This window comes from Ostrea edulis, chromosome 1, assembly GCF_947568905.1.
Source record: "Ostrea edulis chromosome 1, xbOstEdul1.1, whole genome shotgun sequence".
NCBI lineage: Eukaryota > Metazoa > Mollusca > Bivalvia > Ostreida > Ostreidae > Ostrea > Ostrea edulis.
In genome coordinates, this window is record NC_079164.1 from 7349005 (window position 1) to 7373426 (window position 24422).

Consider the following 24422-nt stretch of genomic DNA (forward strand, 5'->3'; position numbering starts at 1 on the left):
GAAAGGTGAAGATAACGAACAGTGATCAATCTCATAACTCCTATAAGCAATACAAAATAGAGTGTTGGGCAAACACGGACCCCTGGACACACCAGAGGTGGGATCAGGTGTCTAGGAGGAGTAACCAATTCAATTTGTTTTCATGGATTGAAAATTGTATATATAAAATGCTTGGCGTTTGTTAAAAATAGTATGTATTTGCCATCCACTATCTGAGAAATGTTTGTGTAGATTGCATGATGTGTTTGAAGGTATACAACTTAAGAAATCACTTTTTAAAATTTTTGGAGGCCACATTAGTCCATGATTCTGTATGAAAATCCCACAGTTATGCTTGCAGCATGGCAAGGTAGATACGGCCATGCAGGTTTAGGACATGATATGGTGGTACTTTATATAGCCTACAGAAACTAAGCTGTATGGTGTCTTGTACATAGTCAATGTCTATTTACTCACTAATGGACTACTCGTGGCCATTAAGAAAATGTTTGTAAATGTATGGATTTTTAAAATTTGAAACTGTATTATTTGCCTGTATAAGAAGATGCAAGTATTGTGTATTTAATATATTTCTTTGCAGATGTTTTGTATGGAATGTGGTGTGAAGCTTGACTCAAAGTCAAACTTTTGTGCTAATTGTGGTACAAAATGTACCAAGGTACCTTTGGCCTCTCAAGAAACAGATCCTGGTTAGTACTTACTATCATGGTTTTACAGAAAAAGAAACAATAAATTATATTATATAACATCCATCCTTGACAATGAAAGTATTGAACAGAAATTGCAAAAAGAAGGTTTAAGTGTGTTATGAAATGAATTTGCAGGTACTGAAGTTTTCGCATCTGATGTTGAGGAAACTTTGTCCCAAGGTAATAAATGGTAAAATTGACTAGTGAATAATATTTAAAAGGTGTAAGAGAGATTTCACAGAAATCTGAATGGATTAAATGTTCTATTGTTTGATGAATTTGTTTTTGGCATAGAAATCATGGAGAGCCAAATTAACATAAACTTATTATTATAAGAGATATTTTTCATTATTTGAAGATATCAATTCAGTTATTGCACTCTTCAATTGAATTGATGCAAGCAATAATTGAATTGATGACAGTGATAATTGATTTGATGCACACGTTAATTCAATTGGTGAAAGCACTAATTGATGTGTGGCATTGTGTGCATCAATTCAGTGGATGCATGCATCAATGTGAGGGAATTAGTGCATTTGAAGATAGTCGAATGATTTTATGATCTCTTTAATTTGATTGAAAATATCTTTAATTATTTACAACGCTTTTGTATAAGAAATTAAAGCACACATCAGTTCAAGAGAGCAACAATTCAGTCATTAAGAGATCATTAATCCAATTGTGGATATGTTGAATTGAAGATATCACTAACCATATAGTTGCTCTCATAAAAAGAATTATTGCATGCATCAATTGAATTAATGATATCATAATTCAATTTAAAAGATCAATAATGCAATTATTGTATGCATAAATTAATACGCAACTTCCGAGATATCAGGTCTTCTGTGAAAGAGGTACGTTAAGTGTTCTGTTGAACGCTTGAGTGGGTACAAGATATATACATATACTATAGATTAGCTATATAAATTCGGTTATCTAATGAAAGTGTACATTTTGTTTATACCAACTGTTGGTATACATTAAACTGACCATATCAAGAATAATATTTGTTTGAATTAGGCCATTAAATTAAATATGAAATAATTTTTTTTATTTCCTTTTCTGTACAAGTGATATTTTAATCAAAGAAAAAAGTTATTATCGATTTTTGTTTGAACTATTTTATTATTGAAAACCAATAAACTTACTAATAGTGTGTGTCCCTGCAGTTAGGGTGGTTGTATGATGTCTGATAATCGGCCTTTAGTGATAAGCATTTGTACCCACCGCGTGTGGACGATAGTATGTTTTGCGTCTCACTGTGCATAAGAGTTCCACAAAGGGAAAGAACTATTGGGCAACTCGGAAATTACATATTAAATGCACACTACAAATGAAGAGAGTAATAATTCAATTATTGCTAGGATTAGTTGAATTGATGCGCACATCAATAGAATTATTGCTCTTTTCAATGTAATTGTAGAACACATCAATTAAATTTTTGATATCATCAATTCATTTATTAATAAAGAGAGCAACAATTCATGTATAACACTCATCAGTTCAGCTGAATAATTAATGCTATCAAAATATCATTACCTTCTTTACAGCCATTATCGGCATATAGTGTGCTGTAACTGAAATGTCAGAATTTGATATATATATATATATATATATATATATATATATATATATTTGTTGATAGGTGCAAAAGAAAGCTTAGCAAAACTGAAGGAGAAGTATGGTTTTGGGCATGTTGGAAGAAAATCGAAACTGGGGTCCAAAAAGAGAAATTGTGAAATAAAAGTAAATAGATTTGATTTTCATTCTCTAACACTGTGCATGAGCAAGCCACATGTGTGACTAATTGTTGATATACATGTATTTGTAAATTATCAGTATTTTTCAATACTATTGTAAGAGATTGCGTTATGCAGTGGGATGTCAATATTTCATGCATTAGTTATAGTAAACTACATACATTTCAACATTTGTTTAGGAATTGTTAATCCATGTTATGGATAAAAACAAGAAAGCTCTTAAAAGAGCTTTTCCCGGTGAAGGGGGTTTTACGGGATGTGTGAAGATCTCGACTAACCCTGGGCAAAGTACTCGGGACTGGATGACATCCCTGAGAGAACATTTTAAAGGGAGTATAGAGTTTGTTCCCTATGTGATGGGGAGAAGTGGATTACAACGAATGAATGAGGATGCTACGTTATTGGAACTTGAGAGTATGAAAGTGCCAAAGAAACCTTTGAAGGTTTATACCATGACCAAGGGAAAAGGTACCTCTCAGAAAGTTCTTTGGTTTTGGTCAAAATTCCATTAAACTCTTTATAATGACAGCATTAAATTTTTGCCAAATAATGGATTGTATCCACAAATACTTAGCAATGTATGGTTATTTGGTAACATGCATATTACTATAATTGGATTTGAAGGTTATAGCATGTACAGTGTTATTAATTTTCAGAGTAATATATACTGTAAATGTTCAAGATGTTTATATATAAAGCTTTCTCCCTTATGACTTGTGGAATGATAGACTTATGGGTCAGAATGTTCATTTATAGTTCCTAGTCAAGAAATAAACAATAAATGAGGCCTCATTTTGTACAGGATATGTTTGCCTTAAATTTGTATGGAATTGTTATCATGACTTTAAAGAAATGTATATTCTGAGAATTAGAAAGACTTGGAAATACTGTGTATCGATAGCAAATCTAGGACATCAAATCATATTTGGATAGTTTTATCTTTTATTAGTTAAACTTCACACCTAAATAATAAAATTAAGTGTTTAATAATTTTGATACTTTTAGAGAGGCACGAAATACTAGGAAAATTTAACAGACAGAAAAACCCAAAGGTTTATATTGTTGTTTTTTTAAATGAAGTTTTATGTTTGAATCTGTTTTCCTTTGATTGTTGTTTTATTTCAATTTGGTGATTGACCTGTCTGTCAATCAACCATTTGCTTTATCAATGGAAAACCACCATTGTCCAATACATATATTATTTTATTCCATACATGTCACTTCAAATATGGATATACCGGTAAAATGAAAACATATAATTCATCTACAAATTTTCGGAGTTCAAAGTTGTTATAAAGCTGTTGAAACTGAAGTATTTTCTTGTCAATTCTGGTGATGACAAATGCAAAAATTATGATATGATTTTAATCGTCGCAATCAACGGGTCATTGTTTCATTCTATATCACGAACAATAGAATGAAACATTATATCCTGTGGTTTGCGACGATGGATTTTAATGTGATTTTGTGAAATTCCACTCTTAACAATTTTGAAATACATGTCACAGATTCTAAAACATTTAGGGAAACTGTGAGTGTTTCATTACTTGATGTTTTTCCTTCTTTTTTTACTTTTTTACTAACAACTTTTATTCACAGATCGAGACAAAAAATTGTCAGGCCAATTTATACAAATACTTTTATTTTCTTCGAAGTCAAATCAAAATGAGAACCATATCTCATGTTACGATCATTTTCCAACAAAATACACTAAATATTCTTGTCAGATGTACAAAACTTTTTAAAACTGAATAAGAATTTAATCGAAGAAAAAATAATTCTGAGGTATATATGGAACTACAAATTGAGGAAGTTAATTTTGATTGGTCATTTACAGGTGTGATATACCTTGAAGATGACAGTAGTAATGTGATTCGTATTAGGCTTATATAAAATCAAAGCTATTATTATTTGTGCTTACAAGCCAAATTGAGAAACACAATTACACTTTGCTTAGGTACATATGTATTAATTCTTGAAGTGAAAATAACTGAACTTTGTGGAAATTTTCTATATTTAGTTTTTTGATGATGACCATGATGACTTGGAGTTACCGAGTTTAAAGGTATCCAAATCTGTAAGTATGCAGTTTCCTTGTAATCACAAAGTTACATGCACATGTATTTGTGGGACTTTCAAATTGAAATTGCATAGTATCATACAAGTCTATGGTTACAATCATATCATCACATTCGGTAACAGATTTAAGGGGGGGGGGGGGGGACAGCCGGCGTGCGCCCCTTAAAATTTTCAAATTTCTCTCTTGTTTAGAAGAATATAAACAATAGAAGAAGCAATAATTTCTTCCACTCTCGGAGAAATAAATGATAAAATCTTTTTATTTATTGAATTACTTTGATTGGGAGAACTTATAGTTTTTCTAAAACCCCATAAAAGGTGCGTCATTTTATTAATTTCACCTTATCAAAATGACAGAAAGTAGTACTGTACGTGTATAGGAGACATTTCTAGCCCTATACAATTTGCAAAATCCAGGAGCGGCGCCACCTGGGGCCCCACCAGGGCTTCGCCCTGGACCCACTGGGGGCCTCCAGACCCCTGCCTCAAAACGTTGCGCACCCTTTTAAAATTGCAATTCCTGGATCCGCCCCTGGTATTTTCATTACGTGATTATAATGATTGCCACAACACACATTCTCTCATCGCGTTATTATAATCATAGTCACTGTGCGGGTTCTCATCACGTGATTATAATCATTGTCACCACAAATATTCTCTTATGGCCTACACGCTCTTACACCGGAAGCCAGTGGAGTGGTTATCGTTGCGGTTCTAAGCTATTCAAAGGGGCATGGACGCCATTTGAACTGAAAATTTTCAAATTTTATTTTTGACAATACTTAATACATAAGGTATTTCTAATTGTCAGAAAAATTTGAATGCCAGTTGTTGAGATACAAGTGAGATACACCGCTCGCAATTCTTTGTTATGTAAATGAGGCTCTTGCCATTTCTTTTTGTTTTGAAATCACATCCATAATTATAAAATAAAAAATTACACGATAATTGCATGATAATTGTAAATACAAATATACTCTCGAAAAGGCGGATTTGCATGCAGCTAAACTTCAATTTATACATCTATCATTTCCATGTCACACCGCCGAAACACTTAATTAGGGTAGAGTAAGTGATTTTGACGTACCTGGCTGATTGGAGCAATGCATTTGCTTGTCAATTACCATTTTGTACATGTACTGACAGAATTTGAGACTGAAACATGTCCGATGTTAGTGTGAAAAAACGTACATGCCAAAAGTACATTTTGTGTACAAATGTCAAAACCGTTTATAAAATGTGCGTTGTCGGTGACAAATGTATATATGAAATGTATATTTTACGTGTACAAATTCCAGAAAAATAAAAAAAATGCACAAACTGAAATTGCCCATACGTACGTTTTCGTGTATGTTGCAAGATAACCTCCTTGGTTTCCAAATGGTTTGAAATATAAAAGCTGAGGCGTTATCCGAGACTTTTATATTTCTAAAATAAAAGCTGAGGCGTTATCCGAGACTTTTATATTTCTAACAACATTTCTAGATCAAGGTTATCTACATCATCCACGAAAAGAGAAATTCTACTGCGGCCCAGAAACGTTTACCTATACCATTACCAATTCATTCGGCCAACCTCGGCTGATTCCGGAACCTACATATATTCCGAGGTTGGCCGAGTGTTACGAATTTTTGAAATGGACTAGGCTTACATGTTGTTTTTTTATGACAAGAAAATGAGATGGTAGGGTATTAATACTAAATATATTAATGTTGGCGGATTATATCAGCTGCTTTGAATACACGGTTCAAGAAAACTACGCATATGTGAAAGAGGGTTAACTTTTCTTCGACATGTTTGTTTACATGTGTATCGATCTCGGAATGCAGACGATTTATTTATATTGTTCTTCAGTCATTCATAAATTTGTTCGCAATATATATTGATTATTTCTTACGATTATGTTTAATTATCAAGCTATCGACTTTATTGTTGTATTAGCAAAACACAAAGTGCATCAAATTACTCGTAATCAGTAAAATATTACGTATGAAGGTATATAGCAGAATAATGACCGCGCCATTCCTTTGATCTTTGCAATGACCATGGTAGAATTAGGAATCTACATTGTATAAGGCATCCTATTAGCTTTAAGGCTCACATTGGTTCCACTAGTATACAGTCTGACATAAACATGACCGCTAAAAGCGCCAAAATGGCATGTGTGATAAATTATTTTATGTTAAAATACTAAATGCTTATACCCAATGTTTTTAAATTTTGCATTTGTGTTTGTCAATTTGTCGTGAAAAGTCTCTCTCTCCCTCCCCCCCCCCCCTCTCTCTCTCTCTCTCTCTCTCTCTCTCTCTCTCTCTCTCTCTGTCTCTGTTTTCGCTTTCAGATTATTCTACAGTCAGATATAGATAATCACATTTACCGTATTTTGCCGAATATATTTAATACGCATCTTTTGGGGCCTGTCAATTGTGGAAATACCATTGTTCGTGTGTACAATTGCATTTAACTTTACGAGAAATCTTTATGGAAATAATACAGGTTCTCAAAAAAAAAGAAAAAGAAAAAAAAAGCATGCACTAGAATTTTTTTTAAAGAAAACGGCAATATTGTCCTTATACACACTATATAGCAGTATTGTCAATTTCAGCAAACCACGAGAGTTTGTAGCAATAAAGTTTTAACAGACTCGATATTTTCTTTGTTTAAAATTCATATCAATTAAATAGCCGATGCGACCGTTCAATGTTTTGTGTAAGATAATTTTTTAAAAACAATTTTACGCTTTTAGATAGGTAAACAACGCGGCGAAACATTAAGTGCACATTGCATTGACTAAAACCAAATGAATCAAAAACCTTTAGTGGTATGTGTTCCTTCTCATAAAAAATTAAAAAGTGCGTATTATGTTTGGTTAAATACGAGTGTAAATTAATAAGTATAATGCATTATTCCGATTTCCCCCCCTAGAATTATGGAAACCCATTAATGTCATTGTAATAGTAAGTATTTACGTTTTTCCAAAGTACGGAAACCCATTTCACCCATATTTAAAAATTCATGTGACTGTATATGAGATTCTGAAAACAATTACTTAAGCCCCCTTTCAAAGAAGGGTGGGGGGATTGCTTTGCACTTGTCGGTCGGAAGACCACATGTTCGCTCAATACTTTGGGAACCATTCACTTGATCGTTATGATATTTCAATTGTTGGTTGGTTATGAGTAGAAGAGGACCCCTATTGATTTTAAGGTCAAAAGGTGAAGAGTCAATCCATTCTGGACATAGGAATATACTGTCCGTTCAATATCTTGGGGACCCTTTGCTTGACAGACATCAAACTTGGTGCACTGGTACATCCTAAGGAATAGATGACCCCTAATGATTCTAAGGTCACATGGTTAAAGGTCAAGGGTAAAAATGGACATAGGAATATACTATCCACTCAATATCTCGAGAACCCTTTGCTTGACGGACGTCAAACATGGAACACTGGTACATCTTAAGAAGTAGATGACCCCTATTGATTTTGAGGTCACATGGTTAAAGATCAAGGGTCAAACTGGACATAGTAATATATCATTATATATCAGTAGCTTGATTGACACTAAACTTGGTACACTGGTACATCCTATGGAGTAGATGACTCCTATTTATTTTAGGTCACATGATCAAAGGTCAAGGGTCAGTCCATTCTAGACATGGGAAGATATTGTTCACTCAACATCTTGACTTGAATTGGTTTGGTACTATTATCAATTAAATGATGCATGTGTATAACCGTTTACAATTCTGCACCACGTTGGGGGGGGGGGGGGGTATTGTTGTATGTCTGTATTGTTCGACAAACATTTCTTCTTCTCTTTATTGTTTTGATGGTAGCATTTTCTGACTAGTTGCTGAATAAATTCTCAAAATATGCACGGAGAGTCAGTACGGTAGAAACAGCGATGTTTCTTACAGATGTCAACTGCATAGTCATTGTAACATTGACTAGGATTTAAGGTCAAGGAATTCATTTGCTTAAATTTTTTGTTGGATGGTATCTTCTTACAACCACTGTGGTGCTTATTTGAGGGTTTTCTGTTGTGATATTAAGTACTATATGAGTACATAATGATTTTTCTCTAAATTCTTAGCCTTTGTACATCCTGAGTTGTTTAGCACAATCATCAGTTAGCAATGACTCTTTATATCCATGTTTGATATGTGCATTAAATAGCGGGGTCATGACTTAGTAAAATTTAGTCACTTTACACAGGCATGATGCATTAAAGTATAAATCCTGCTAAAAGAAGCGTGCATATGCGAATTCACACACACGATGTTCGTCATCCTTGTTTGTATACTTGATTACTACTATCTTGCTCCTTCAAAATTACCTATCCCTGTTGACAATGAAGTGCGAGTCGACTCTCAGGCCCTTCAGGCCTTTGATTCTATTTATCAAATTAAGACAAGATTACAAATAGAAAGATTCTGATTATTTCTAAAAGTCTCAGAGCGATTGGTTTATAGACAAGATTTTAATTTAAAAGATCTCAATACTTTACTTCGTACAAACAACACATGTTAGTTCCTTTTCATCGTGATATGGTGGACATTGCAAAGAACCACATCTTCCTCTGACTCCAGATATTATTCTACCATCCATCGTTCCGCCTTGACCACCGTATAGAGTGTCTGGGTGTTCGTCTATGCAGATAAACTGCGTTGCTGAAGGCACAGTCTCATGACCGGCTGCAAGGTATCCATGGTACTGCCTTGTCCAGCCAGAATAACACGTACTTCTGCCAGGAATCATCAAAGTACTCACATCCATTTTACTACGACAGACAGTACATGGGGCGTCTTCGCCATGTTCTAGTCCCGCTTGAGGGCTGTCATACTCCCCACCATGCATATAATGGAATTTTGCTGAATTGGTTAAGGTAAAATCCGGATCTGGAGTAAGGCATACATATTCAGCTGCCCCACCAACACTTTGGAAATTTGAACCACCTATAAAACCTAAAATAATGATTAGAATTTTTCAACATTCCGTAAGTTTTATTTATGATGGGTCTTAAGCAGCAGTCAAATCTCACCGGATAACGCTAACAGTCGTCCAACGAATAACAAAATTGTCATTCCGTTCGTTTCCGTTTCTTTGCGTTTTTCTTTCGGCCAACGCTTTCTTTGACCAGCCAGATAAGTTCGGTCTATCAGACGGAGAGTTTTTATGGGCATGTTCAAAACTAGACACCACCAGACTATGGAGTCCGCTTACTATACGGTAGTTATGTGTTTTAATCGGAACTCATGTGGTTCTTTTCCTATACTTGTCCAGTTCACATCCGTTGATGTCCGGTGGACATACACATGTATGTCACGTCCCGACTACTACCAGACATTCCGCGGGCCAACAGAAGATGTAATTGACACCAACTACATGTCTACGGAATTTTCTTGAACTGATTGATGTAAAATCCGGATCTGGAGTAAGGCAAACATACTCAGCCGCTCCACCACTGCTGTGGTAATTTGAACCACCGATGAAACCTAAAATAATTATCACAGTTTTCCCACTTTCTGTAAGTTTTATTGGTAACGAACCTTAGCGTTTCGTCCCCATAGATCTATTAAACATAAATGCAAATTACCCTATGTTTATTCATATTCAATATTGCGTTCGCTGTAGAGCATTCAATGGGCATTGCAATATTGGCAGAGTTGGTTTAAATTCGCTAACTTGTGAGCAAATATATACTCACAAGTTTCAAAATTCACCAAATCAAAGAAATGTGGTAGGCATTGTAAACATCAAAAGTACCTACACGTACAGTGTACCAAAGTAGAAAAATCCAATATTTGACCGTCCAAACTTTATAATTTAAATTCAGTCAAATAAATTTTTAAGAAACCATCTTTCAGCCAATGCAAACACGACTAAAACTAGAGATTGCTTTTATGAAAAACAAATATCTCCCCAGCTCCCCAAATTGGACGTGTTTCAAATGAAACCTCTCCTTAATGTACTGCATGGTGTCTAGATATGACGGCGAGTGTGACCAGTCGACAGGGGATGTTTACTCCTCCTAGGCACGTGATCCAACCTCTGGTATATCCAGGGGTCCGTGTTTGCCCAACTCTCTATTTTGTATTGCTTATGGGAGTTATGAGATTGATCACGATTTACACGACCATTCCTCACGATAAATTAAAGACTAGACTTTTTGACATTATAGACAGTTGCTTCTACAACAAAAATGGAAAACCTAAATATTCCTATCTAGTGATTATTCATCCAAAAAATTATTTTGTTAAACGCCACTCTGATTCCACGCACATGTACTCTGAATTTGAACTAAGATATGCTACAGTATGACAACATCTTCGTGATCTTTGGTTATTAACAATAATACATTTCATTAATTTGTCGATTCGATATATCCTAGTGAACTCGATATAAAATACACCACCGGACTAGACTTTTTGACGTCATACACAGTTGCTTCGTCAACAAAAATGGAAAACGGAAACATTCATATCTAGTGACCAGTCATTCAAAAAATTACTTTGCGAAACACGAAACTGATTCCACGCAGAAGTACTCTGAAGTTGAAATAAAGAATATGTTAGAGTTACTCCTTGACAATATCTCCGTGGTATTTGGTGACCAGGTCTTCCAACAGTCTGGAATTCCCATGGGCACGAATGTGTTCCTATGTTAGCTGATCTGTTTTTATATTCATATGAAGCAAACTTTATTCAGAAACTTCTACGTGTCAGAAAAAAATCTCTTGCTGTGGCTTTCAATTCGACATTAAGACATATCGACGACGTTTTATCTATTAACAATAATATTTTTCATTCATATGTCGATTAGATATATCCATATGAACTCGAAATAAAAGACACCACAGAGTCTTCCACTTCTGCTTCATATTTAGATATTTTATTGAAAGTAGACATCTAACTAATAACTCGACTTTATGACAAACGGGATGATTTCAGCTTCTCTCCATCGTCAACTTCCCAAATTTATGTCGCAGTATTGCAGCATATGGTATTTATATCTCTCAACTGTTCTGCGTATGGTCAATTTATATCTCTCAACTGTTCTGCGTATGGTCAATTTATATCTCTCAACTGTTCTGCGTATGGTCAATTGCTAAATGGACGGAGGCTACTGACAAAGACGTTGATGGTGCAGGGGTTTCAACAGTCTCGTCTAAAGTCAACATTTCGTTAATTCTATGGTCGTTATAACGATCCGGTTTGCCAATACAACCTATCATTGAATCAAATGCTGTCTGACGTGTTTCATACCGATTGTTAGACCGTTCTTGGCACACTGATTTTGACTACGGATAACTCCGTTTACCTGATCACGATATAGGGCTACGGCGGATGTGACCGGTCGACAGGGGATGTTTAGTCCTCCTTAGCACCTGATCCCACCTCTAGTGTGTCTAGGGGTCCGTTTTTGTCCAATTATCTATTTTGTATTGCTTATAGGAGTTACGAGATTGACCACTGTTCGTTATCTTCACCATTCTAGGTATGGAGGAGAAAGCATGAGCTGGAACTTAGACATTATGAACTCCGATAACCCGAATAGGAGAGGTGTTCAGAAACTATTTTACACCCTCCACCCATCAAATCCACTATAACGTTAAGGATAACGATTGTATCATCTACAAATGGCAATGGAGCATTGTACAAAGTTTCAAATCTATCAGATAAGCGATACCTATAGGAGGAGAAGTGTTCTCAAGCTACATTGTATTTCACATCATCCACCCTTCTGTGCGTTATTCTTTTTTTACTCGAACGCGGTAAAAACTACATGGACTCTATCAACCATACAAAGTACCGGTATATGACATATGCTTATGCATATTGACCATGTATCCATGACAGTATTAAGAAAATGTATTCCCACCTGAATATATTTGATCCGTTGTGTTCGAAGGACAAGACGTTTTACCCCAACGAACAAACGTCGCACCACCTGTAAAGTATATCAAAGCATTTGAATAAGACTATGTAAGTTTACTATCTGAAATTTCCAACAGTATGAATTAAAAGGGGACATGAACTACAAAGCAAGGAAATATTTATTGTATGCTAGTACATTTGTATATATGGATTTAAACCCATCATTTCTTGAAAATGACTGGTTCACGTGTTTCAAAACAAATACAATGTATTTTTCATTTTTGATGCTAGAAGTTAAAAATATAACTGATTTAATGTTAGCAACCAAAATCTGGACTGTGTGAGTGCAAGGATAAGAACAATATTTTAGCTTTGAATCTGTGTTTATGTAAACAAAGACTCGAGTCTTTTATGAAACAAGCAAACCAGTGAAACGTTAATTTTGTAATTTAAGTCATTTTGTACAATCACAAATTTTTAATTTTAACTTTTAAATGACACATTTTACTTGAAGTATACTTGAGATGTATATATATATATATATATATATATATATATATATATATATATAAAGAAACTTGGATCAATGTCCATTTATTTCGAAAACTTTGTAAACAATAACACACCTCAATCTTTGTTTTCAAAACTAATAATAAATTCTCTATGATGAGCTTCTGTCAGGATGAATAACCTAATTTTTTATGAAACGTTCTGAACATATTAGACTGTAGATTTTGATCATTCACAGTGAAAAACAAAATTTGGGGGAAATCGTGAATCATTCCCTTTAATATGGTGACAGAGTGAGATCGTAGAGGTTAACACTACCTTGTACCGAGTTATCAAGTTTTCCCCTTAGGTCATTGATCACTCTATCCTGGTCATTGTTTTTAGACTTGAGTTCATTGATCACCGATTCCTGTGAAGTGTACTTTGTCATGAGGTCCATAAATTTGGTTTCCAGGGCGTCCAGTTTAGTCTGTAGCAAAGACGGATCATTCAAAAGAAGTCTTTTTTCTCCAGCTACGAAAGCAATACAAAGGAAAACAAACGAATTCATGACGAGAGGTGGCTAACTAGTACAGGTCTTATATCATGCCACGTTTTATCAGTTTAACATACATGCAATGCAACCAGTACACGCATGCGTTCTGTCCCTATTTTCCGTTCTTGTCCTTTTTTACATGCAAGATGAAGATAACGAACAGTGATCAATCTCATAACTCCTACAAGCAATACAAAATAGATAGTTGGGCAAACACGGACCCCTGGACACACCAGAGGTGGGATCAGGTGCCTAGGAGGAGTAAGCATCCCCTGTTGACCGGTCACACCCGCCGTGAGCCCCATATCCTGATCAGGTAAACGGAGTTATCCGCAGTCAAAATCAGTGTGCCAAGAACGGCTTAACAATCGGTATGAAACACGTCAGACAGCATTTGACCCAATGCGAGGTTGTATTGACGAACTAGATCGTTATAACGACCATAGAATTTGCGAAATGCTGACTTCAATCGAGACTGTTGAAATCCCTGTACCATCAACTTGTTTGTCATAATATATTCATGTATATAATTAAATTCCAAACAGAACTTAGCGCTACAGTGTAATAATAATTTCATTTTTTGGAAGGCCGTATAATTATATAAATGTTCAATTCTTTCATCTTGCTTTCTTTCATTACCATGAAGGGAAATATTCATGTAGCAGATAGAATAAAAAGTTCCGGTAACGGGGCCGTATAGGACAATGAAAAGGCGAAGATAACGAACAGTGGTTAAGCAATACAAAATAGAGAGTTGGGCAAACACAGACCCCTGGATATACCAGAGGTGGGATCAGATGTCTAGGAGTAGTAAACATCCCCTGTCGACCGATCACATATCACATCCGCCGTAGCCCTATATCTTGATCAGATAAAAGGAGTAACCCGTAGTCAGAATCAATGTGCCAAGAGCGGCCTAACAATTGGTATGAAACATCTCACATGGCATTTAACCCACTGACAGGTTGTATTGGCAAACTATATTTTTATAACTACCATAGATTAGTTTGCAAAACATTGTAGCAAGATAATTGTTTCGGTAAAGAGGTCAATCGAATGAAATGCAGTAAACATAATAAATTAAAGAGAGTAAATAGTAGCACACAGCAGTACTGTAACATGTAAACTGTAACACCTGTAGACACAAGGTCGCTTATAACAATGTACAAGGTAATGAAGTGCAGTATGTACGTACTGAATGCAAGATAAACAAAAAATGCAACTAAGGGTAGAACACTGAAAGATTTAAAGCATAGTGAAAAAAGTCAAGGGAGCGAATCACAGCACAGCAATAAAACAGTGAAAAGAAAGATAAAGGGAGCATGGTGTGTCACTACAGAAACAAAAGAAAGATAAAGGGAGCATGGTGTGTCACTACAGAAACAAAAGAAAGATAAAGGGAGCATGGTGTGTCACTACAGAAACAAAAGAAAGATAAAGGGAGCATGGTGTGTCACTACAGAAACAAAAGAAAGATAAAGGGAGCATGGTGTGTCACTACAGAAACAAAAGAAAGATAAAGGGAGCATGGTGTGTCACTACAGAAACAAAAGGCCCATAGGTCTAAAATCGCTCACCTTAAGCCAGTATTAATAAAAAGTATCAAAATTAATCAAGAACACTGGATCAGGACCCTAGGTACTGCATTTCAACATGGATACAATGATAATGTATATGATGCAAGGTGAAGATAACGAACAGTGATCAATCTCATAACTCCTACAAGCAATACAAAATAGATAGTTGGGCAAACACGGACCCCTGGACACACCAGAGGTGGGATCAGGTGCCTAGGAGGAGTAAGCATCCCCTGTTGACCGGTCACACCCGCCGTGAGCCCTATATGCTGATCAGGTAAACGGTGTGTCCAGGGGTCCGTGTTTGCCGAACTCTATTTTGTATTGATTATGGGAGTTATGCAATTGATCGCTGTTCGTTATCTTCACCATTTTTATCATAAATTAAAATGAATATGCATATAATTAATTTACGAGTTCTTATCCTTACAGAATTGATGTAATTGTCATGTATAGGTACACATAATGAATAAAAGCATATACATGTATAGAAGTTGGAAACATACATGTATCATAGGCGTAAAATGAATTCGAACATAGCCATTTACTTTTCATTTTAGAATGACAAAGTATATTTGGTAAAGGTATATATCTTTTTGCCCCTTTTAATTCTTCTTCAAATTTACATTAAGGCGTGTGTACGGTTCGCCATAGCCATCTTATTTAGGAACAATCTTGTTTAACATTTCAAAGATAAATGATATTATCTTTCAAATGTTTTCTTATAAGATTCAGTATAAGAAAAAAATTGCATGTTCTAATGTTAAAATTTCGGTGTTTACATTTAATATATCATAGTGTTCTAACTGAGAAACTATTTATACTAGTACTCTGAACATCGCCGATTGCATGAATCATTTTCTTTGACTATGTTTGATTGAGAAAAAATGGTTGATTGTAAAAAAAAAATAAAAATTAACAAACGGAACATGATATCCCTCTGAAGTCAGTATTAGTTCCACAAATCCAAGTACATACAGCCTTCGTGGTTTCCCCAGAATATATCTGTACCTTCTCCTCGCCGTCAGTTGTCTCAGAGGTTGTCCGATCTCTACACATTATCATGCAAGACAAAGCGGAAGCCCACACTGCCGCACTTACCACATTTTATGTATGTTTTACAGTCACGAACCACGAGTACCATCATCTGAAATACAGTCCTGCACCCGTGATAATTTTCTTCCTCTCAGCAACTGTTTTTGAATGGAAACTTTTACAGTTTTTTAAGAGAATAATTTGTATTTCGGATCACACACTTTTGTGTTTGAGATTTTCTGGACTATAGGGTAGACTGTACAGTGTATATCACTAATATACAAGAGGCCCAAGGGCCTAGAATCGCTCTTCTGATAAATTGTACAACCCCACCATTTCTATTCTTAGCCTCTTAGTATTCTAAATCTTTAGTTAAATCCTAAGAATTCAAAAAAAGTAGGTCAATGTGACCTACTTTTTGATTTACACATTTTGAGAACCCAAGAAATATCAACTGACAAAGTTTGATGATTTTAAGCCAATTAGTATCTGGATATTGAAATATAGCTGTCAAATTCCAATCGTAGGTCATGGTGACCTACTTTTTGGTCAGCGAACTCCGAACATGCAAGACCCATCAACTGACAAAGTTTGATGACTGTAGGTCAAATAGTATCTGAAATATATAAATATAGCCGTCAAATTCCAAAAGTAGGTCAAGGTGACCTACTTTTTCGTCAACACCCTTCAAACATGCAAGACCCAACAACTGACAAAGTTTGATGACTGTAGCTCAAATAGTATCTGAAATATATAAATATAGCCGTCCAATTCCAAAAATAGGTCAAGGTGACCTACTTTTTGGTCGACACCCTTTGAACATGCAAGACGCATCAACTGACAAAGTTTGATGACTGTAGGTCAAATAGTATCTGAAATATATAAATATAGCCGTCCAATTCCAAAAGTAGGTCAAGTTGACTTACTTTTTGGTCGAAACCCTTCGAACATGCAAGACCCAACAACTGACAAAGTTTGATGACTGTAGCTCAAATAGTATCTGAAATATATAAATATAGCCGTCCAATTCCAAAAGTAGGTCAAGGTGACCTACTTTTTGCTTGAAAAACTTCGAACATGCAAGACCCATCAACTGACAAAGTTTGATGACTGTAGGTCAAATAGTATCTGAAATATATAAATATAGCCGTCAAATTCCAAAAGTAGGTCAAGGCGACCTACTTTTTGGTCGACACACTCCGTAGACTCAAGATGCATCAACTGTCAAATTTTGATGATTGTAGGTCAATTAGTGACTGAAATATATAAATATAACTGTCAAATGCCAAAAGTAGGTCACAGTGATCTACGTTTTGGTCGATACACTCCGAAGACTCAAGATGCATCAACTGACAAAGTTTGATGATTGTAGGTCAAATAGTGTCTGAAATATAGTAATTTAGCTGTCAAATACCAAAAGTAGGTCACGGTGACCTACTTTTTGGTTGACACAAACCGAAGACTGAAGACGCATCAACTGACAAAGTTTAATGATCCTAGGTTTTACAGTGCCCAAAATATGCATCTAAAATTGAAAATGTGAAATTTGAATATCTGCAAAATTCAAAAAGTAGGTCACTGTGACCTACATTTTTATAAATATGTTTCAAGGCCTCAAGATGCATCAACTTACAAGATTTGATGATTCTAAACCTCTCGGTATTTGAAATAACAACTTAAAATATATCTATAAATGATAAGCCATAAAATTCAGAAAGTAGGTCATGGTGACCTATTTTTCAGTTGACGCATTTCAAGGTCCCATGATCCACCAACTGACAAGTTTTGATGATCATAGGCTTCAAAGTGTCCAAGATATGCATCAAAATTAATTTTAAAATAAATACCTGCAAAATTCAAAAAGTAGGTCACCGTGACCTACTTTTGAGACAACTTGACACAAGGTACTAAGATGCATCAACTGTCAAAATTTGATGATCCTAGTCCTTATAATTACTAAAATATCAAAGATTTAAGGAAATATAAATTTAGGTCAACTTTGAAGTGACCTTGAGACCACGCCCTTTGCCCCAGGGTAATGCCTTGAACAGTTTTTAATCTACAACATATCCTCATCCTTATGTGTAAGTTTGGTGATAATCTGCCCAGTGGTTCTTGAGAAGAAGATTTTTTAGCAACCACTACTTTTGTTTGTATTTTCCTGATTATCTCCCCTTGTTAAAGGGTCACATCCCTCTATTTAGTATGTATGAAAGCCCTTGGGCCAATAATACCCTGTAACAAATTTGAAAAAAATTGGCCAAGGGGTTCTTGAGTTATAGCCCTTTTTCTAAAAAGTTTACGCACACCGCACAAATGGCCATAGCATTAGCTCTTTTAGCCTTCGGCTCAGAAGAGCTAAAAAACAGACCAGAGGAACTCTTCTATATCAGGAGATACACAGTTATGAGTCACCATTTGAACTGATAATATAGTGACTTTTTTAATTTTGGGATTTTCACACCTAGATGGTAAGCAATGCAGTATTTAACAGTGATCGAGAGTTAGTTTGATACCCACTTATTTGAAGCGAACGGTCGTGTCCAAATGAATGTGAATTTCCAGACATGAATTATGAAGGCCTTCATTGAGAGTTGCGGAAGGCGTCAGTGCAACTATACCGCCGAATCTCAATCGAAATTATCCCTTTCTCATGTGTTTCACCACTTCCTCTCAGTGGAGGTAGTCAGTTGCAAAACTCTCTCTCTTAAAAAAACCCACCCTGCTGGACTAGAATCCGCGATCTACAGGTAACCAGTCAACACGTTAACCGACTGAGCTACCCAGGTAGGCAATGATATATACAACTATTGCTAATACATACTGTATTTATATTTTCATTCATATTTTGAAATGAAGTCAACCATGATGATAATGTAGTATACGTCCTTAAGAATATGCTTAAAGACTTCAGATTGTTTTTATCTAGATACTGCAAAACATAGCTTCATCTTTGGGAGGTTTCTACTCATGAAGTCATTACACCTTGAACAGCACAGTGAGATTATATATAGGGAAAGCTGCCTCTTCTAACAGCACAATATTCCAGTGAAGTTTTCAACCCCTAAAACTAATTTACGTTAAACAAACGGCGATATCGTGGATGCATTTCCCGTTACCAGTATTTCTATTGCTAATGGTTGAGATTGTGGCATATTTCTACTATCACTTGTCAAATAAATTATATCGACTTGTCAGCTGATTTTGTCCACATGTCAAATAATAAAAATAAAAAGTAACCTTAAAATCCTTAAATAACGCCCAAAATATGCCATCCACATGCAAGGTGAAGATAACGAACAGTGATCAATCTCATAACTCCTATAAGCAATACAAAATAGAGAGCTGGGCAAACACGGACCCCTGGACACCCCAGAGGTGGGATCAGGTGCCTAGGAGGAGTAAGCATCCCCTGTTCACCGGTCACATCCGCCGTGAGCCCTATATCCTGATCGTGTAAACGGAGTTATCCGCAGTCAAAATCAGTGTGCCAATAACGGCTTAACAATCGGTATGAAACACGTCAGACAGCATTTGACCCAATGATAGGTTGTATTGACGAACTATATCGTTATAACGACCATAGAATTTGCAAAATGCTGCCTTCAATCGAGACTTTTGAAACCCCTGTACCATCAACTTGTTTGTCAGTAGCTTACCTCGATTTAAAAACTGACTATACGTAGAACAAGCTCTTGCATATCGAATAAGTTGAGATATATAAACACCATATGCAGGTGATAATGGAATATTGCTACATAAGTATGAGAATTTGACGATGGAGAAGCTAAAATCATCTCGTTTGTAATACAGTTGAGTTGTCAGTTTGTCGTTAATGTCTACTTTCAATAAAATATCTAAGTATGAAGCAGAAATGGACGACTGGTCAGTATTTAAATCGAGGCAATCTACTGACAAACAAGTTGATGGTACAGGGGTTTCAACAATACAACCTATTATTGGATAAAATGCTTTCTGGCGTGTTTCATACCGATTGTTAGACCGGTCTTGGTACACTGATTTTGACTACGGATAACTCCGTTTACCTGATCAAGAAATTGGGCTCACGGCGGCTGTGACCGGTTGACAAGGGATGCTTACCCCTCCTAGGCACTTATTCCCACCTCTGGTGTGGCCAGGGGTCCGTGTTTGCCCAACTATATATTGTGTAATGGTCATAGGAGTTATGAGATTGATCACTGTTCGTTATCTTCACCTTTCATAGGTCAAAATTTCGTACATCACATAAAGCAACTGACGTCTCTATGAGTGAAAAAAAAAATCTTGAATGAGAGTTAACATAACAACATATTATACAATCTAACAAATTCTCTTGGGTATATGTTTATTCTATGTATCATATAACAAAAATTACACCAAGTCATCAATAAAGCGGCAGACATAAGTATGTAATTTCAATATCAATGTAATTTTTTTTCTGTGCTTAATTACATTTCTACACCTCGGGGAAGAAATTTGAGAGAAATGGCTGTACCAGACTGGAACCAACATACAATTTGCGGTAACTTGCCTCACTGACTTATCATACCTCATCGTCATCAGCGACGTACATTTGTATGTGAACCTGGATTGGAATAATGATAAGAAGCACAAATTTCAAGTGGATCAAAATGGACCAGCGTTAGAGATCACTAGATTAAAAGTTTCAACACTTTTCAGGACAAATTAATCTTTCGTTTGGTCTTCACTGAACAATCATTCAATTAGCTTTCTCCGAGGTCCGTGTTAACAAAAACTAATCCGTCATGCGTCATAACTAACAAGATTTTACTGGCGATAACAACACAATCACAACAGTTCTGACAGGCCGGTAATACAATATCTCCCGAGGCAAACGAGAAACGATTTCATTATCTGTAGTCACAAATGACGTAGTAATTGTAATCTTTGTGTAACAGGTGTTTCCTGTAGTGTACTTGATGGTCAACACTTATCCTGAAGCTCCGGACAGACACAGGGTCTCGAATATATAGAATGAAATATATATATAATGAAAATATCTAACAGTAAACAAACTTCACAGGAAGACATTTTTTAAAATCATATACATTGACAACGTCGAGAGCCTATGCTGACAGAGTACATAGTACACAGGGCGGATATTTTCAATATATCATTTCAGTTGATATCCTGTGCGGAATCTGGATTAGAATAGGTCCTCAGTACTCTTGCTTGTCGTAAGAGGCGACCAAATGGGGCCGTCCTTCGGATGAGACCGCATAAACCGAGGTCCCGTGTCAAAGCAGGTGTGGCACGATAAAGATCCCTCTCTGCTCAAAGGCCGTAAGCGCCGAAAATAGGCCTAAATTTTGCAGCCCTTCACCGGCAGTGGTGAGGTGTCCATATGAGTGAAAAATTCTCGAGAGGGGCGTAAAACAATATACAATCAATCAATCATTATTATAATCATTTCATCACGTGATTCTACTCATTGTCACCACAGACAGCATCTCATCACAGGAATATAGGGATGAAAGGCTTTATCCTTCTGTTCAATTCCACATTTACAGTACAATTCACTACCGGATTCGTAATAATAACGGAAAAGTTATTATGTGAAAGAAAAATGGGACAATTTCCGCCCCCCCCCCCTCTCTCTCTCTCTCTCTCTCTCTCTCATTCTTTGCTACAATTCACTACTTGATTCGTAATAATAACGGAAAAGTTATTATGTGAAAGAAAAATGGGACAATTTCCGCCCCCCCCCCCTCTCTCTCTCTCTCTCATTCGTTGCTACATGTACGTGTATGATAATTATTTTGTTTACATTTGAGTAAATACAATGCAGGTCGAGTTGATTGACACACAATTAGATTGTCAAAAGATGGCATCACACTCGGAAAAACAGGTTTCAACAAGAAGATTACACTTAAGATACCGAATCGATGTTCCGCCCAGTGGCGTCTGACGAATCGATGTTCCGCCCAGTGGCGTCTGACGTACATTTAGCAACACGTAGTTTTGTCTTTAATGTGTGTTACTGATCTCAAACGATTGACGATTCAAAGAATGTGTTGAACGACTTTTTTGTCTTTTGTACTTAATGAAAGCTGAATGTTAATATTGACAAAATAAAGATCGTAGTCTTTTCGAAAGGAACAATAATAAAAAGGGACCTATTATCATAATGGTAATATTATTGAAAAGTTAAACAATTTAGATATTTATTGATTATTGTAACATGTGTTTTGTATTTCATATATCACTAAATGTGGTCTTAGCGCATAATAAAACTGGAAACTTGAAAATAGTATGCATGCGTTGGTTTGCACATACATGTATATGTAAATTTAATTTTAGGCATATCGAATTATGTTTTTGGTCGTCGAAATTGTTGATAAAAATATTGATAAAAAATAGTGGATATGTTGAAAACATCTTAATCTAAAGAAGCGGTCCGAGGACTAATATTTACATAAACGTTTATATATCATGACCAAACATTGAAAACAAAAATCACACTAGGGACTCGTAATAAAATCTGTGACAAAAATTATTGTACGGTCGTGATTATTATAATTTTCAGTCATTACACATAATTCTTCCGATAAAGTAAAAAAAAATTTAATTCTTAATATAAACGTCATGAACTGAGGACCGCAGTGTGTTGTGTGAAACCTGTATTCAGGGGGAAATAACTCGCGATAAATTGTGAAAAATGTATCTCATTAATCATGATCTGCACAAACATCCTCCGATTATGATGATATTCTCTACAAACATCCTCTCATCATACGATTGCAGAGTGACAATAAATACATGCAGGTCGATCGTTCTTATGGCTCCACATTCCAGTTGATATGAAATGACGATATTGAGTTCGGCGATCTGCTAAAACGGTTTACAATGTGTAGGATCATAATTACGATACAGATAATTCTACGGCAATATGTACATGAACATTACTGAAAAACTGTGAAAATGATCGACTTTGAAGGTCAATGACTCAACATTGTAGATTTGGACCTTGACTCTAGGTCTGTATATTGAAGGGGCCAATGTGCGACATATAATAAAAATACGCCAGACCTGGCTTTGCGCATAAACGTTACATTGGATGGTAATTGATGAATGGTGACTAATCCAGTGTAGAATTAGTCCCCGTGTACAGGGCTTTTCGTATAAATTTGTGTAATAACCCAATCTAGTTTATAGAGCGTTCATTTGTTTTTTTACTATTGATATGTAAGGATAAGAATAACGACAGGGGGAGGGAGTGAATCTAATGGTAAAGCCAATCGCTTGTATATAACGTTGTTCAAAGATGGCGTAAACTTCAGTGTGGTAAATATAAAGCTTATTGACGTCATCACAATGGAGATCCTGATGGACCTCAGGGTATCTTGACTACATTTATTATAGACCGTGCAAATTGATTGTATATTGGGTAATTTTAGCGTCGAAATATTTAGCGGACTTTTCTCCAGAGTAGTTTGAAATGTTAACGTTATATATTTTAAAGTAATTTCATTTTTTAGACGGGGTCACGTGACTCCGTCTATTAGTTTACTGTCCGTCGAGACCTCAAAACGGAAGTCGTGCCGCACGAGAACACATGAATTGAATCTACGTGGAAGAAAAGAGTGCATAAATTGCGCTGATCATTTTGTACACAGATTTGAAAAATATAAGATCAATATTTTGAAGAAGAAAAAAACAATCTTTTTATTTTTCATTGATTTATTAGATGAATTTGAATTATCTGTCAAACAGAACGACTGTTGTTTTCATGAGCAAATATTCTTTCTTTTAATTGTTTATATCCGGCCTTTTTTACGGAAGAAACCGAGAATATGCGAATGTATCCGGAGTTTGTCGTGTTATTTATTCTATGCACGCCAAAAAATTGTTTTAATGCAAGCCAACAATATTACCCCCGACAACTGTACAAGCGAGTTCTTTTGGACGTTTTTCTTATTTATTTTGAGGTCAAAAGGTCAAAGTCTCTTTTTCACTATATACTGTAGATTTGAGCTTGCCTCTAACTTTTATACATGTACTTGCTGGTGCATGTTTATCAGACTTCAAATCCTGATGACATTCAAGATTCATGTTGCTTTTGAAATCCAAAGGTCAAGGTCATTATTACACTAAATACCTATTGCGGCTATTCAAAGCTTCATACTTATAACCTGCATGTTTTTACTTCGTGAATGCAAGCGTGCATAATTTTCCAAACTGCAACTCGGCCATACGTATCTTTGATGCATACTATTTTGACAGTATATAATTTACAGTTCTTTATATTGTATTATTTTAAAAAAGATGTCTGGCTTGTGGACTTGTATATTTATGATTGACTATCACGTGTATAAGCTTATGGACTTGTATGTTT

At 35.6% G+C, this 24422-nt stretch overlaps 2 protein-coding genes across 2 annotated transcripts; one reads left to right on the forward strand and one right to left on the reverse strand.

Annotated features, from left to right (window-relative positions):
- Window positions 1–580: 580 nt before the first annotated feature.
- LOC125664560 (uncharacterized) lies at window positions 581–2964 on the forward strand. The gene is made up of 4 exons (XM_056142098.1): window positions 581–689; window positions 825–869; window positions 2338–2438; window positions 2632–2964. The coding sequence occupies exons 1-4, from the start codon at window positions 581–583 to the stop codon at window positions 2962–2964; spliced, it is 588 nt and encodes a 195-aa protein (XP_055998073.1).
- Window positions 2965–9854: 6890 nt separating this feature from the next.
- Window positions 9855–13522, reverse strand: LOC125664554 (uncharacterized). Its single transcript, XM_048897355.2, has 3 exons — window positions 13238–13522; window positions 12414–12482; window positions 9855–10027 (listed from the first exon to the last, which is right to left on the reverse strand). The coding sequence occupies exons 1-3, from the start codon at window positions 13467–13469 to the stop codon at window positions 9855–9857; spliced, it is 474 nt and encodes a 157-aa protein (XP_048753312.1). The 5' UTR covers window positions 13470–13522.
- Window positions 13523–24422: the final 10900 nt, after the last annotated feature.